The 18,396-nt window shown below is 31.5% G+C and overlaps 1 protein-coding gene across 1 annotated transcript in view; it reads left to right on the forward strand.

Annotated features, from left to right (window-relative positions):
* Positions 1 to 17,653, forward strand: part of LOC113523468 (nose resistant to fluoxetine protein 6-like) — a 48,948-nt gene extending 31,295 nt beyond the window's left edge. The window contains exons 3-12 of the mRNA XM_052895622.1: positions 1,994 to 2,187; positions 5,634 to 5,916; positions 7,487 to 7,650; positions 9,536 to 9,704; positions 10,581 to 10,774; positions 11,169 to 11,294; positions 12,263 to 12,468; positions 14,947 to 15,089; positions 15,657 to 15,768; positions 16,545 to 17,653. Coding sequence (XP_052751582.1) covers positions 1,994 to 2,187; positions 5,634 to 5,916; positions 7,487 to 7,650; positions 9,536 to 9,704; positions 10,581 to 10,774; positions 11,169 to 11,294; positions 12,263 to 12,468; positions 14,947 to 15,089; positions 15,657 to 15,768; positions 16,545 to 16,630 — 1,677 coding nt within the window. The 3' untranslated portion in view covers positions 16,631 to 17,653. The remainder of the gene's footprint in view (positions 1 to 1,993; positions 2,188 to 5,633; positions 5,917 to 7,486; positions 7,651 to 9,535; positions 9,705 to 10,580; positions 10,775 to 11,168; positions 11,295 to 12,262; positions 12,469 to 14,946; positions 15,090 to 15,656; positions 15,769 to 16,544) is intronic.
* The last annotated feature ends 743 nt before the right edge of the window (positions 17,654 to 18,396 follow it).

The following is an 18,396-nucleotide window of genomic DNA, read 5'->3' on the forward strand; positions in this document are numbered from 1 at the left end:
TCACTGAACCCATAATTTATCATTTAAAAGTGTAATACAACAACAGATGGAAGAGGGTACTGACTCCTGAAACAGGTTTTCCACACCTACCTTAGGAATCAAGAATTAGTGAAATAAAGATTAATTTTTATAATTATAAAAGATATTTATTTATATAAATATTCATTTATATATAAAAATATTCATTTATATATATATATAAACATTCATTTATATATATAAATATTCATTTAATATATTTCATACTAGCAACACAAAAAAGTTTTATTTTAAATTTAATCTTTTCCTGGTTTTTTTTTGCGAGTAACACAGAATAGATTAAAAATCTTATTTTTTTTTATTTCAGTGTCATTTTTCAATATTTAAATTATTTGTATTTATCATAAAGTGTTAATTTATTAAGAGAGAGTACACTGTACGTGAATCTAATATAATTTTCTTTGAAGTTTGACAGTTAAAGCAGGTGTTTTGCTTGTCAAATTTCAAAGAAAATTTAATGATATTAAATTATATTTAAATGAGAATTTAAAAAATGATTCTATAATGTACTGTAACGTTGATTTAATTTCTTAATTGTTTGTAAGTAAATGTATGAAGAAAAAGGTTAAAGAATTTTGTATATTTATTTATAAACTTTTTTTATTTAATTTCAATGATTTGTTTTGATTTTCTTTTATAGAAATTATTTGAAATATTTACTGATTATGAAAAAGTAGTCTTATTGCAATAATAGTATTTAGCTAAAAACAAATAAGAAAGAAATTAAATTATACTGACTTAAATGATCGGAAACAGATCTCAATCTGTATGTTTTTCGACTTTTGATGGTAACTTCATAATAATGGTCGCCTTGAAAAATAATATGTTGGAAGTAAATTAAAATAAATATTACTAATATTAATTATTTGAAAAGGCACGATTATTTCAATAAGTATTAGTGCTTACCTTAAAATAAACATATTCGTGTAGTTTAAATTTGCATGTACTTGTTGACTTTTGCTGCTAACCGTACAAAAATGATTGCTTCGAAAAATAATGTGCTTGAAGTAAATTTAAATAAATATTAATATTTATTATTTGAAAAGGCACCTTTATTTCAATAAGTAGTACCGAAGTCTGATAGAACGAATTAAATTATCTCGAAGTAAATGACCGGCGACAGCTGGCTTCTACCGTTTTACTATGAAAAAATTAAACTATAATTAAATTAGGTTAAACTAGCGACAGACAGGTGTTTAACAAATGTTCAGACGTTTTCCTATCCATCTAAGGTCTAGTTTAAGTAAAAGAAGTCTATCATTATTATCTCCTACCCTCATCTCAATTATTATTTGGGTTTTGTGTAATATGTTTTTCTCTTCTATTCTTCTCTGTGCGCAGTAATTTTTATAATCACTCCTATTTTGGCCATATAATTTTTTACATAGTCCATCCCTGTCTTTTTAGATCTTTCTCTACTCTTATAGCCAAACCAAAAGGAAGTCTATATTATAAAAAAAAGGTGCTTAAAATTATAATTCTACTATAATTATCTACAGATTTTGGCCAATACAAATATTTTTTTTTACAGTGACTTAACAATATTTAATCACTTAAACAGAGTTTTGTTAAATACTGTTTAAATAAACTTATTGTCTTGGATTTTTTTTTGTAGGAAGACCATTAAAGTCTAAATTCAGTTCAACAAAAGCTTATTAGAGTATGTAAATGTTTATTTCATATAATGTATTTACATGCCAGCATATTGTTTGAGTAAGACTGAATTTAATCCTATTTTAATAATGAATTTATAAATATGAAAGTGTGAATGGGACAAAGATACCCAAGTAGACGACTTTTGTACATATTCACTCTTTCTCTGTTTTTCAATGTCAAACATGTTGATAACAGAACAACACATAGAATAAAATATACTGTGATGCCCATGCCTAGTGATATCTCTGGTGAATATACGGCTTAACCTGTAATAAAATAAAAATAAAAATGTTTCCAGGTTCGAACTGGTCGAGGTGAGACGTTACGGTGGGCGATATGCGTGCCCAGGGTCTGCGATGCGAACGCCGTACAGCAGTTTGTCAGTGACGTCCTGTCCCATACAGTCGGTAATACCACTACTGTCCAAGTCACCGATAGAGACTGTTATACGAAGCAGCCGCTTACTGTCAATTCTCTGGATGTCGCCTTTTTGTAAGTAGTGATTTTTAATGGTGAAATAGAATGATAATCCGCCTGTGCTATCGGTATACGCTAGAAGGGGACAAGTGAGTGATGATAGGTGAAGATGAAGGCTAGTTGGCTCATCATAATGAATTCACCAGAAAATAATCACGATGTTTTTCGATGAAGATAGGGTAGTAGGACTGCGTGGAGATGGACACAATGGGGTATATTGTTAGCAACGGGGAACCTTCTCGTTGTCATAAAATCTGTTTCTGCTTCTCTGTAAGTATTTGTAAGATATGGATGTTTTGATTGACCGAAGTAAAAAGTAACCTATATACTCCTTCATTTCAAATGCTATGTGTATACTAAATATCATGATGGTTGGTCTTGGACAATTCAGATTATATTCTGACGCCCATAGTATCAGCAGTGCCCTGGCTGGTTAATCCTCTCACCACAATGGCCACCGAAAAAATTGCCCATCCCACTGGAGGCCCGCCATTGTGGAGCGCAATTACAGACTATGTCTCACCTTCTGTCTTGTCCTTTGTGTCCTTGATCCTTCACTAAGGACTTGAATAAGGCAACCGACTGTGTTGTGGGAGTTGCTAAGTTCTGGTGTGAACTGAGATGTTACTACGTCCCCGTATCCTATAAGTTCACAGCTATATCCATCCTTCAAACTTAATACACAGCTAGTAAGCGTAGAGAACACACGAGAGAGAATTCATAGGTTTAGGCTGAGATTTGATCTTGGGACCACGGGACTACACGATGTGTGATCACGGTTTGAGGTCTCAACATGAAATCTGAGCACTATTTAAAAATTTTACGAGTATGTTTGGATCTTATTAAAATGACTGTTAGTTGCTTCGTGCTTTGAAGGGCGTATCAGGGTCTTCGTATATAACGATGGCTTCATATATAACTGAAGGGCCTTTATACATATAATAGTAATACTGAGCTGTTATCATCCTTATTGATCTCAAATCGATGGCAAAATTAAGTACGAATCATTATTCTGTATGCCAATAATGAGATTTGGAATTCCTTGTTGAATTAACCTTAGAATCCAATGTAAAGGATGACGCAGATTTACGTACCTATCTACTATGTTTTGTATACATCTACATACCGATGGCGACAAGCGATGACCTAAACAAATATTATCAAAACGGTAATCTCTTCAGTATTTTAGTATCCCATACGAAATCCTAAAAAGGGTTTCGTTGTTTCTCTTTTTTTCTCAGACGTTTTTTTATTGCAATTGGATTTATGGTTTGATTCTAAAATATTGGGGAAAAACTTGTATTTGTAATCATTAATAGAGTAAAAAAGGGTACAATAAGGTTTCTTCGGGGTCGGTAACGTAGAGGTGACACCTCTGGTGGCCTGTAACACTAGTCCATAGGCTACAATGACCGTTTACCATTACGGGCTGCTTGTTTGCTACCTTTGTGGTATAACAAAAAAAGCCAAATGCATTTGTTATCTTTTGTCATTGTAGAGTATATAATACTCGACATGCACAGATTTTATCAAACTTTAATATTTATTTATTTATTTAAATTTTAATACATAGTAAAATTCTATGTACAGTTGGCGGACTTAACACCGGACGGTGTTTTCTACCTGTCAACCATTGACCAAACCGAGAAATAAGTGGGCGGTGTATTATTGAATAGAGTAAAAATTAAGTAACACTTGATATATTCATATTATAAACATGTAATTAGACATTAATATATTATAATTTACATTAATATTCAATATAGCAGAGGCTGAAACTATAGTCCTTTATTTCACTAAGGTAAATTTTTTTAAACAGTATTGTATGTTATTGGAGAGTTACTCGGAGACTTAAATTATCATTCAAAAAGTTTTTCATAGGTTCCTTAAGTCTTCAAAATGGTATTCTTGAATTATACCCAAGGATGCTTCGAAAATCGAATTTTTAGTAGATTTTCATGAATTACTTTAACTGCTAAATTCTAACTCATGGTCTTTGAGATCAATAAATGAGGGTAGTATATCACTGGGATACGTTTTTTTTTGATGGGTGAAAATGGTATGGTAACCCCGTCTGCGCTAACGGAATACGCTGGCGGAGCACCAGTGAAGGGTGATTGATGAGAATGAAAGCAGGCCAGTTAGCCCATCATGATGAATTCATTAGGAATTAACCATGATAGTTTCCAGGGAGAACCGCGAGGAGATCGACCTGGTTGGGTATATTGCTAGCAATGGGATTCTCAGTCTCCATTACTAACAATCCCTTTCCCCCCTACTGGGTTACGATTGCTTTGCTTTACACAATCACATTTAAACTCCTAATTGAATTAGAATAAATGATAGTATATAGATGTAACATATTCTATATTAACAAATAGCATTGTTTTTATCACAATTTACGTCGGAAAAATCACGGTGTTCAACTAGTGTAGGATAAAGTGTTAATAGAGCGTTGTGGGTTTTATACTCTATTTCTGTTTAACACATATGTATAAAATTTATTGAAATCTTATGTTCATACATACATTGGGTTACTCAGGGCATTGATAAAGGAGAAAAGGTCATCACCCTTTTCGATCGTCAATACCAGTTCTGTTATCTATATATATTTAAATCAATCGAAATTTTATATATTTTGTATTCGACTAATGCATGGATATTGTAGTTACGAATTACAATATATAGCTATTGTTTTATATTACCCATTCCTAGTAAGAGGTATGAGTCAATGCTTTTTTTAAATATAAAGTAGAAACGACTATGGGTAACGTTTTCTTTGTCTTATACTAGTGATATTATGCTTTGTCCTCTTAGTTCCTTTTTAAGACATACTGAGGATGATACATTGTATCCCAACTAAGTCACTATAGAACTTTCCATAGAATTTGTAAACGAACGAATCATATATATATATGACAGTAAATGGCCAATATTAGTACAAATAATTTATTGATTGTTTCGATTTATTATTACATCATATGAACCTTTAACTATCTACTGTTAAACGTATGTATACCTTTCCCATAAGGGGAGTTTTGCCAGTAAATTCCACGCTTGGCAGGTGGGTTGGTAATCGTTTAGGCTTTTAGAAATGTTTTAAGAAAGACGCTGCTGCTCATCCTTCTACCATTCTCTTAGTCGTCTCTTACGACACTCATAGTCCCCACCCCTCTTAGGAGGTTTTGTCAGTAGTTGCTACGCTTGGCAGGCGGATTGGTAACTGCTGTTAGGCTTTACAGATGTTTTAAGAGGGACACTTCTGCCCATCCTTCGCCCTCACTTAGTTGCTTCTTACGATAGTTACGGTAAAGAAAGTGGTTGCTTTATTCTATGCCGGGACCACACGGGCATTTGTGTATATTCTCATTAAATTCTATTGAAACAAGCTATAATGGAATATGTCAAATATGATCGAATAGACGTGATTAAAACTTAATAATAATTCTTGTTTGTTCCAGATCATTAATATTCCTCTTCGTCGCAATACTAATAATGAGCACCTCTTATGAAATTTATTGTATACAATGGAAACGCAAAAGGGTTTCAACGATACACGATATTATAACTTCCTTCTCAATTATTAACAACATGAAGAAAATTCTTTCCACTAAACAGAATAATAGTTTGGGATTGGAAAGTATAACTGGAATAAAGGTTTTGGCAATGATATTTATTATATCAGGGCATGCGAGCTTATTTATCAGCGTTGGGCCTGTAATGGACGCCGAAGCATTTGATAGGGTAAGAATTTTGTTATAATTAGTTTTTTATATTTTTATATTTATTATAAATATAAATAATATTTCACCATCATCATTTTTTTTATACAACTTAGAATGGCAAAAAAGCTGACGGCCCACATGATGTAAAGTGGTAACCGTCGCCTATAGACATGAGCAGTACCATGGACATAACAGAGTATACTGTTTCGCCCATGATACCCTCCATGCGTTGCCATTCCTGAGGACTCAGGTGTTATTCCTCTGTACCCTGTAAATTCACGCCATATCCCACCCTTCAAACCGAAACACAGCCATGCAAACACAACTGCTTCACGGTTGAAACACGAATGGGACAGGGTCATATCAACCTTTAATTATCCACTGCTTTACATAAGCCCCTTGTGGGAATTTGCCATTGGTTGCCGCGCTTGGCAGGCATATTGGCAACCGCAGTTAGGTTTTACTAATGGTACAAAAGAGACGCTACTGCTCATCCTTTTAAGTTCCCTAAGTCGCCTTTTAAAGGACCACACTGCGATATTATAATATTAGACCATATAGCTTGCTAATTAAAGTAAAAAAAAAGGTTTGAAATGAGTAGAAGGTCAGTCATGAATCTGTTATTACAGAGAATAAACATTTGCTTATTAGGATAATTTGCTGCAAATTGCGGTTTCTCTTGTTACACTGACATAAGATTTGTTATTAGTCATCCATATTACAAATATTAATTGACGCAGTGTTAACTCCAATCAAATATAGGGTTTTACAAATACTAGAGTCTTAACGATTTGTCAAACGATTTGAGGAATAGTTTTATTTGTCCAAATGGTTTCTGAGATATATTTACTATTCGGTCAACCGTAACTATCGTGACTAACATCAGGATTCTTAGGAGTATGGAAGAAATGTTTTTATAATTAAGTGAATTTCCTATTAGAATATATAAATTTATATTATTTATGATTACATATTCAGAAGGAGGTACTCAGTTCGTGTGTTTTTTTGTCATCATTGTGTTGCTATATATTTACCAGTTATTCGCTTATCATCATCTTCATCACCTTCCTACTCTTATCCCAATTATTATATGGGGTCGGCGTAATATATTTTTTATCCATATTACAAAAAGATTTGGCTTATAGTTTTACGGCCGGCCGCCTGCCTGACGTCAACACTGTTTGGGAAATACCAGTTATTCGCTTATATTGATGATTTTTTTTTTAAATAGATTTTAGTCTACGGATGGCTCAAAAATTACTATTAATTTGTCAAAAATAAATATATATCTTTGACAAATTAAAAAAGGAGTGACTTTTTACAAAGTTGACTAGAAACTTGTCAGTCGACCTTTGTCTTATTCTATTTTTATTGAAATATCTATTAATATCCGATTTAAACTAGTTTGACGAACCAAGTATTACGCAAATGTAAATTTACTGCACGGGTCAGCTGCGTAGATGCGAGTAGCATCCCTGGTTTTATACCAACTATAAGATACGTTTGTCATTAACTACCCGGCGAGCCGTATACATATTTAATTATGATAAATTCCTACAGTTGTATTAATATTGTTTATTTGCTCACAGATACTACGAAATCCAGCCAATGCTTTCATGGAGAACAACATGATTTTAGTGGACACTTTCTTATTTCTGGGAGCATTCCTCTTCAGTCGAATTCTACTTCCAGAATTGGATAAGCGACGGGGCAGACTAAACATTTTACCTATCTTACTGTTTCGTTATTTGAGGTAATAAAAATGAAATTAAAACTATTAGTTTCCTTTTAAGACAGTCTTACCGTTAAACTGAAAATTTTTCCAAAGAAAATTAGTTGAAGGATAAAAAGGATTAATTTTGTGAGTCTGCATTTCCTAAAATCATATCATAATTATATTAGCCGCTAACTATTCACTGCTAAACGTAGGCTTCTCTCTAGTAGGGGGTTTTGCCAGTAGTTCCACGCTTGGCAGGCGGGTTAACGACCGCAGTTACGCTTTGGTTATGTTTTAAGAGGGACGCTGTTGCCTATCTCTCGACAATTAAGTTCCCTTAGGCCCCTCTTACGACATCCACGAGAAAAGAAGGAGTGGCATAGAATGGTCCACCCGGAAATTTCTAAAATAAATAAAAAAAAATTGTCTTCAGTTAGTATTGTATTAATGGGTGTCCAGCATTAATGTCAGTATGGAAGATTCCTATTTTTTTGGTCTATTTTAAAATTATGTCTTCGTGCTACACCAGAAAACAGCAAAAAACTTATTTGTGTAAATATTCTTTAAAATAACACTAATAATATATAAGTATTATCATTTAAATCTTAAAGTCGATAAATTTGGACGTTGCCTTTATTTCACAAAAACTAGCTAAGGAAGTTCAAAGTCGCTAACATGACCTTTGCTCTTTAGAGACTTCACAGCGTCACTGAATTAACTTAAGTAGTAGATAGTGTAGTAAATAATAGCTTAGTATAGAGTGTATGTGAATTAGTACTCAATTATCTATCGATCCAACAGTAACTTGTAGTATAACAAGCGATATCAAAGCATTAACATGACCTTGATTGATTTGTAATTGCCGATGTGGGCAAATTGAATTTGGCTGTTCAACTACGTTATTAAATGGCTTGATTAAAGGTTCTGATTGCTGTATCAAAGCAATTTGTATCAAAGTGTATAATTATGATATGTGTTTAGCATCTATAAATGAGTATATATAAATTTATACAGAATTCTACAAAAAATTATACCATCTAATAAATTTATTGTATTACGTCAATTTCTGACCAGTTTACGAAAAAAACGAAACCGGTCCAGGAATCGAAACGCATGTAATAATTTTTGGAAGACTTTTTTATCTTAATAATAAGCCATCAAGATTCTATATTTAGAAACGCGTATTTCCTCATATGACGAATATAGCTTAATGTATACAATACTGGCCTAATCATAATATTTTTTTTTTATATTGCTGAACTTAGTTCTCCTCTATAGATTGTTATAAGCCGCCAATATTCACTGACTTCTAGCAACATATTTGTGTTATTTATTCTATACTATAGATGAGGATCACTCACCGAGGAAAATGACCTTAAATAAGAACCTATTTTAATTAATTGTCAATTCTTTAAAATTTCATTTATTACCATCTCATATTGTAAATTTTCCGCCTATAGAGAAGTACTCGTATCACCCCAATTATGGCAATTTTTAACAGTTTTGTTTTCTCTTGTTTTTTTTTTATGCTACTTAGAATGGCAAACAAGCTGACGGCCCACCTGGTGGAGAGTGGTAACCGTCGCCTTTAGACATAAATAGTACCGTGGACATAATAGATTTATTTTTTCGCCTATGATACCCTCATGTGTTGGCATTTTTGAGGACTCAGGTCTTATTCTTCTGAACCTTGTAAATTCACTGCTATACACCACTTTTCAAACCAAAACACAACCATGAGAACACAACTGCTTCACGGTAGAAACACGAATAGGACAGAAGTGCCCAAGAAAACGATTTTTGTACAATGTCTCCCTCTTGTTACTTATTACTTTTCCTAATATCTAGAATTCGTTGTCATCCGTCAATATACAAAGTGTTAACTAATAAATAATGTATGTACCTATATATTTCTTTGCAGAGTGACACCAGCGTATGCGGTTGTGATATTATTTTACATGACATGGTTCCCAAAGATCGGAGACGGTCCTTTGTGGGAGAGCAAGATGAGGTTAGAGCAAGATAGATGCTTAGAATCGTGGTGGGCCAATATACTCTATGTAAATAATTATGTAAATACAGACAAAATGGTAAGTACTAGAATGTTATTCAATATTATGATGTAGATATTATAAATAGTAAATATTTCTTTATTACACAATCATGTTTGAATAGTCGAATGCAGTTGAAGGAAATGGTGTTACTTTGCGTAGAGAACAAGTAACTGTGCTATCTAAAAATGATAGATTATGATAGATAGAAAAAGATAGAATATAATCCACTAGAGGGAGACTTTGTACAAAAGTCGATTGCTTGGGTACCTCTGTCCCATTCGTGTTTCTACCGTGAAGTAGTTGTGTTTGAATGGCTGTGTTTCGGTTTGAAGGGTGGGATATGGCGTGAATTTACTGGGTACAGAGGAATAACATCTGAGTCCTCAGGAATGGCAACGCATTGGGGGTATCATGGGCGAAACAGTATAATCTGTTATGTCCATGGTACTGCTCATGTCTATAGGCGACAGTTACCACTTTCCATCAGATGGGTCGTCAGTTTGTTTGCCATTCTATGTTGTATAAAAAAAATATATAAGAAAGAAATAAGGGGAGAAGAAATTTACATGAAATGAATGAAATAGAGTATTTCATTATTTTATTTTCTCAATTTAAAGTTACCAAAACATGAAATTCCATTGTTTATTGTTTGTTTATAAATGTTTATTCTACTAATAAATAAATAAAAATTAATAGAAACCTACAAGGTGAATTGAACTGTAACAGTAGATTGATACGTCGAAGGAATATCTTATTTCATCTTCTTTTATTATCATAGTGTAATACTAATATTTTTGCATTGATTTGCATTGTTGCGTTTTAAACGACTTAACAGTTATAAAATGATAAATCCTGAATATATTTGTGATGTTTTGAAAATGTAATTAAATAAGGGCTATTATTATTTTTCAGTGCATGTTTCAATCGTGGTATCTCTCAGTTGACACCCAATTGTTCTTCTTTGCTCCGATCTTTATCTTCGCTCTTTGGAAGTGGCGTCGATTCGGTCCCATGTTACTGGGTGTAGGCTTACTGATTTCTCTATTGATCCCAGCTGTCATAACTTACACGAGAAGATTGGACCCAACTCTTTTATTATTTGCGAAGTAAGTCATGTTTCATTTTTTACTTTTAAGTGTATCTAGAAAATGAGGATTCTTAATTTAGCGGCATTTCTTTTTTATTATGTTTTACCTTTTTTTTTTATTCTTACTATATTTATTAGTGGAAACTTTATTAGCTTTTATTATACGCAAATTTTTATCTATTATAAGCACTATACATTTTTTTTAAATAAATATACTTGTATTAAGTTCTTTCGATGACGTATATAGAGAAGTATAAATCTTCTCTTCTGTGACATAGAAAAGTATAATTTCTGAACTAAGCACATTATTTTTTAGCAAATATCTTTATATAAATATAGAAAACCACTTTGCTTCTTATCATTTAAAAAAGAATATGCTTTAGTTCTGTATTAGTTATTTTATTTTGTTTCAGAGAATTCTCCGACTTGATTTCTAATTTTTACTTCAAAGAGGCATATATAAAAACCCACATGAAGATTACGACATATTTGATGGGCTTATTAACTGGTTACATTTTACATCGGATACAAAAAGAGAAGTGAGTAATTACTGTAATCCATATCTAAAGCTTTATAAGAATAATCTTTTTAGGGATCTGTAACCAAGAAAGGTAAACAGGAACCCTTTTAGTCCGGAATAGCAAAAAAGGTAAACAAAAACCTTTATGGTACGACTTTGTACGTTGTTCCAATATGACGGTGCTATATTTCAGAAACTACTATTTTAACTTGAGAGTTGTTATAGTTTTAAAAATTTAAATTACACAATAAACAAGTTCTTGCTATCATTATGTTTTGACTACATCGATATTTTGACCCTATTTTAAGAGTCATGGTCACCATGTAACTAAATAAAATGTATGTATGACTTAAGACTATAAACATATCTTTTTAACTTCTTTGTTCGCTGTTTATTTTCATTTCATTATCTCTCTGAAAACAAATAAATAATGGTGGTTAGAACCTTAATTAATTTTCTGTATTTATTTATTAATGAACATTCCATGTACGTAATTGTTTGTATCTATAGTAAGTTTACTACTGTAATCTCTTTTGGAGAAAACGATAAAGAGTATATATCTATATATCAATAAAGAGCACATTTAACCACGAAAATTTAAACTCTTTAAATTGTTGTTAATACAATCTTACTATTTAGGAAATAATTAATATATTGTGTCTATAAGTAACAATTATGTTCCATCAGCTTGTTTTGATACTTTAAGTTTTTTTTTATACAACTTAGAATGGCAAACAAGCTGACGGCCCACCTGATGTAAAGTGATAACCGTCGCCTATAGACATGAGCAGTACCATGGACATAACAGAGTATACTGTTTCGTCCATGATACCCTCCATGCGTTGCCATTCCTGAAGACTCAGGTGTAATTTCTCTGTACCCAGTAAATTCACGCCATATTCCACCCTTCAAACCGGAACACAGCCATGCAAACACAACTGCTTCACGGTTGAAACACGAAGTTGCTCATAAAAATCTTTTTTGCAGTTACCAAATGTCTCGATCATTGAAGGTCTTCGGATGGATAACCAGTATTATACTGGGGACAGTCACGACATTTTCTGTTAGCCTGTTTTATCAGGAATGGTATCAATATAATGCAATTGAGGCTGCAGCCTACATTTCCTTGCACAAACTGGCATGGTCGATAGCAAACGGCTGGATGATCATCGCGTGTGTTACTGGAAATGGAGGTGAGTTAATAATGATTTATTATCATCATCATCATCATCATCACTCTTACTCATTAATGTCCCAATGCTGGACATAAGTCTCTTCTCGAAAGAAGAGAATATTAGGTCTCTTTTGGGTATCAATTGTTCACGTTAAAGCTGTCGATGGCAATACGATTTGAGTACATCAGAATTCATCCTAAAATGGTGAAGAAATATAAAATTAAAACAGTAGACAAAAGTTATATGAAATACATTTTTTTTAATTTTTGAAAAGCTATGTAATACCACTGGCAAAGATATTGGAATAAAAGCATTATTCAGCTTATACAGCTTTTTTTTTTATGTCAGTGACGATTGTAAAAAATTCAATACTTAAAATTTTCTAAAGAATTTGAGATTGAAGTCTTCTATTCACGTCAAATGTCATAATTGTTAGACGGTAGCTGTTTATTTTCTTTTCTCGCGTGTATCTTTTTTGATGAACAATGTTTTACATTTTCAATCGACTTCGAAAAGAAGGAGGTTGTCATTTCGGTTGTAATTTTTTTTATGTTTTATAACTTATAACTCTGTTTATAAGTTGTAAACTGAGTTAATTTTTTTTATGTATAAGGATAGGTTTCACAAAAATTTTATCAAAATTGGTCCCCAATCGTTTAGTTTTTAAATCAAAATAACTGGGTTTGCCACAATTGAAGTCGATTATTAAAAATTTTATAACTTCAGTAATAAATATAATTTAAATTGTGTATTATCAGTTAGATTCTAAATTACCAGTTTATTATTTATGCCATTGTACTCGTACCCTTCAGACGAACTAATTTTGTTAGATATGTTTAAACAATTGTTTTCGTAAATCACTTTTGAATTTATTAATTGCAATTTTAAAATAAACACAGAAAATTACTCTATTAACGCTTTAAAATCCATTATAGTAATTAATTCTAAGAACATTTATTGTGTTTTTTTGGTGATTTCAAAATAATGTAATTTATTAAGAATGATTTGAAAGGTATTTTATTGAATTGAAGTAAATTGAAAAATAAAGATATTAATACTGTGAAACCGTGATATTACTTTGTCTAGTAAGTTGGAATATTAGTTTGATTTATTAAATTTATATTTACTATACTAGCTTTGGTACGCGACGTCGTATGTTTTTAAAAAATCTTATTTAAGGGTTGAATTTTTAAAATTTCTTTTTTATTGTTCACCTACGGTTTATAAAGAACTCTTTCGGCTGTGCATTGATGTATGGTTTAGTCAGTCTGTCAATCAGTATCCTATTTTATATAATATAAAATTTTAAAAAAATTTTAAAATAAAAAATATAAATTCAACTTAGCATTTTAACGTCAGGTATCCTTCAATATCCTTCATAATTATAATATATTAGCACAATGATAGATATGTTGTGATATACCTATTTATTTATTAAGTAATACATAGAGCTGGAGTATTGTTTAGTAAAATTTTCTTGCAGAGATGAAATATTTCATACCTATTTAATTTTACAGTCAAAGAACTTTTTATTTTTATAATACACTAGTAGCATTATTTTATACAAAAAGAATGTTAGTCTACTGTTAATATTGAAAATGCTTAATAATCTGTAGTTTATTGAACTCCTTTTGCTAAATTATCCTTAGGTTTTTGTAATATAATATCTCTTTGTGTTTACAAATCATTTACTGATAATTTGAGATAAAGGGACCTCGTTAAATAAAAAATACCGATCAGATGAAACCTTTATCTTTGTCTCGTTGAAAATCTAAGAATTTTCCACAAAATTAACATTGTTTATTAGCTGGGTGCCTAATTTTATATTTATTTTGTTGTATATTATCTTGGGGGGGGGGGGGGGGGGTTATTTACTAATGTTATAAAATTGCAACTAGACTATGTCTGTACATGAAAGATATTTAAGAAAAGTTGATATGAAGGGTCTCGATACATGCCTAAACAATATTTTTTTTTTAGAAAATTTGTCTCTCTGTCAGTTTATCTGTCTATTTGTATGTTTGTTCTGGCATCACGTTAAAACTAATACACCAAATTGGATGTGGTTTCCACAGCTGTATTCCTGATGATCTGACATAAAATATAGTATATATTCTAACTTGAAAGCCTATCCACAAGTAAACTAGTTTTCCTACTTCAGTGTTTCTAAAATTCACGTGTAAGAAATAGCGGGGAAAGAGTTTTTATAATCTAATTATAGACAAGGAAAAAACAAAATAACGATTCCAACAATTTATTTTAATTGACATTATTATATTTACATGTATTTTTTTTCATAATTGAACCAATTGGTATAAGAATATTGGGAATAATATGTTAGGATACGTAATAATTTATTATGTTATTTAATATTGGCTTTTAGCTCTTATTCTCTAGCTATTAGCAATTATTTTTTAGCAACGTTACAGTCATTGTCTGTCTTGCTAAATTTTATATGACTAATAGTATTATAATTCTTATTATAATTTTTTTAAGGTATCCTAGCGAAGCTGTTCAATTGGAAATTATTTGTGCCATTATCCAGGTTGACCTATTGTGCATATCTCGTGAATGGGATAGTCGAATTGTTCTATATAGGACAACTGAGACATCCAGCCCACCTTACAGTACTTACTGTGGTAAGTGTGATAACATATTGGGTATATTTTTCGCAATTTTAGATAATTTTTTTTCTGTTCGCCAAATTTTGGTAAAATTTAATTCTTGGAGAAGTTTTTGGAGACAAGTTTTATTAATTTTTTTTTATGCAACTTAGAATGGCAAACAAGCTGACGGCTCACCTGATGGAAAGTCGTAACCGTCGCTATCACCATCATGGACATAACAGAGTATATTGTTTCGTGTTTAAGTGAAATAGGCTTGGAGAAATTTGGGTAATCTTTTGGACAGTTTTTAAACTAATATCTAATCACTCTATACTGCGTTTATACGCACGATATTACCACTCGAGAACCTTTCTTCTCTATTGGCTCTTCTATCTTAAAACTATATAATCAACTTGGTAATAATTCAGGATTTTGATTTGCATCCTTTTAGGGTTTGTTTCAAGTATATTTTGCAAAGAAAACAGCAACCAAAATAATAAAAAATAAAACATAACAAACAAGACAGCAAAGTCTTAAATGCAAACAAAAATACAAAAGTTTATTCTTATATGATAATCTAATGTGTGTGTTTATTTTTAGACGGCGAATTCGATTTCACATTTAGTGCTGACGTTTTTCCTTGCCTTACTGCTGTGTATTACCTTCGAAAGTCCAATACATGGTATAGAGAAGATTCTTCTCAAAAAGTTTGGTATGTACCAACTAGTATATATAGTATATACTAAATCAATCATACTCTATGGTATCCCACTGCTGGGCAAAAGCCTCCCTCAATTGCTTCAATCTAGTATATTACCACTGAAATAATTTTATACTCTTAATACTGCTAAGTGGACGAAGTATAAGATACATGTGAAGATAAGAGAGAAAGAGGCTATTGTCATTTGCTTTCCTTTGCTTATCCCTAATGGAATCTCCCGGCAAAGATATATATTGTAATACACTATTTTACTAACATAATAGAAAAAGGGTTCACAATAGAAGCGTTTCTATTCTCAAAACTCGTTCATACTGACAGCATACGAGCGACGCTGATTTGTTAGATTTTCATACGGAAATTAACTAAGTTGTTAGGAATTGATAAGTAATGTATAAAAGCTGTTGAACCTCAATATAGTTAATTTACTTAACAGTAGTTTAATCAATATGGGATTTGAATATTTTGACAGTTTACTTAGCCATTAATCTGCGGAAAACTCGTTTTACTCTATTGACATGTTTCGTGGTTTGAATTTTTTACAAGCTCAATATAGATTACTTCTGTATTTTTTTCGTGTGTTAGGAATTATTATATTCTATGCCTTAATAATGTATTATCTTCATTCAAATCTATTTAGCCACTAAAAAGTCTAAATGTCTTTATAAGTTCTGTGCTTATATTATTAATAAGATTATCAGAAAATATGTGGCAGTTTTTTTTAAATATCATCTATTGTCTATTTGTATATATTTTTTTTATATTTGCAGTTGGTCCAAGAGCCAGTGACAATACGAGAGAAGATAAATCACAGGAATGCTCAAGAAGTACTAGTCAATCAAAGTTAGAATCATAGCATACATTTTGTTTTAGGGGAAATTGTTTTATGTAAATATTAAGTGGATAAGGTGTATTATATTTTTATAATCTATATATACTTTATTGTATATATAATTTGGAATGGCGAACTGACGGATCACTTGATTTTAAGTTTGTGAGTGGTAACTGTCGCCTGTAGATATAAATCGCATCATGCGTATCAGGGAAAACTGTGTTGTGGCCATACATTGTTATTTCTGAGGACTTAAAAATAAAAAAATATTTCTTGAGTACTTAATCATATTGCTGTTAAATTAACTACTATTGAATTGTGATATATCTATATGTAAATTAGAAAGGGAAATGTCACATGTAGGTACATATTTAAATAATTTTGAAATTTTGTTAAAAAAGAAGTATGCCATTCATTAAGAGTTGTAATAAAACACTGCGAGAACATTTTTTGCCATAAATATTTTCATCTTATATACAAATGTAAGAAAAAGAGAAAAAAAAAGAAACAGTTTTGTTTAAGTTAGGTTCTATCTAATTTAAATAATTCGTTATTTACATTTTATACTACATTATGCTACTATTATACGTTTATCTTTTAATTTAATCAAATGTATATACATTAGATATATTTCAAAAAATATTTGAACGTACATATTTCATTCTTTATAGTGTACTAAATGAACATATTTACCATAATACCGTACCATCAAGCAAGTTTGTGTAAATATGGTTTCAAAAATACTAGGTACTAACTTACAATAATATTTATCAGTTATTTAAAAATATAGCGACAGTTTACAGTGGTTATTAGACATAATGTGTGAATTCGTCAACTGTTTATATTTTTGAGGCTCTCTCGTCACGTTCCGTCAGTGTGACTCGGCAATAGAATGTACTTATATGTATTACATTAGGTACTGCACAGTTTTTGTTACACAGTAACAATATTGTTTCTAATATAATTAGCTTGTAAGAATTAATTGCTCAAGATGTATTATAGAATACCTCAAGGAATAAAGAGATTTTTTTTTATATATTATTATAATGAGTTGTTTTAATTCAAATTTTGTTATTATAAAATTTACTTTTTAGAACATAAGCTGCATACATTTTGATAAAATTTGATTAAATGGAAAAAATTGCTTTTGAAAAAATAATAACACTGTGTTCCATGTTCCATGCTTGGTAAATACAGGGTTAGTGTTGTGGCTAAAGTTAGTCTACTTTCAATTATTGCAAACAAGATCGAAGTTCAAGGCACCGCAAGTATATGCAAACTTGCATAATCATGACAGTGTGATCTGGTGCGGGTAGCCTTTGTTGGCTGATGGTACGACGTACATGTTTGAAGTTAGCTAACTTTGTTGTGCCAGAACGTATAAGCGAGTTAAGACAACGATAGTTTACTCAATTTTAACTCAGTGATATTACAAATATCCTAATCAGTATCAGTAATGTAGCTAAAAAAAAGAAAGCTTTTTTTATACAACTTAGAATGGCAAACAAGCTGACAGCCCACCTGATGGAAAGTGGTAACCGTCGCCATAGACATGAGCAGTATCATGGACATAACAGAGAATACTGTTTCATCCATGATACCCCCCATGCGTTGCCATTCCTGAGGACTCAGGTGTTATTCCTCTGTACCCTGTAAATTCACGTCATATCCCATCCTTCAAACTGAAACACAGCCATGCAAACACAACTGCTTTACGGTTGAAACACGAATGGGACAGAGGTACCCAAGCAATCGATTTTTGTACAAAGTCTCCCTCTAGCAGTATATTC

The sequence above is a fragment of the Galleria mellonella genome, unplaced genomic scaffold (genome assembly GCF_026898425.1).
Source record: "Galleria mellonella isolate WM207_F2 unplaced genomic scaffold, CSIRO_AGI_GalMel_v1 utg300, whole genome shotgun sequence".
NCBI classification, from domain to species: domain Eukaryota; kingdom Metazoa; phylum Arthropoda; class Insecta; order Lepidoptera; family Pyralidae; genus Galleria; species Galleria mellonella.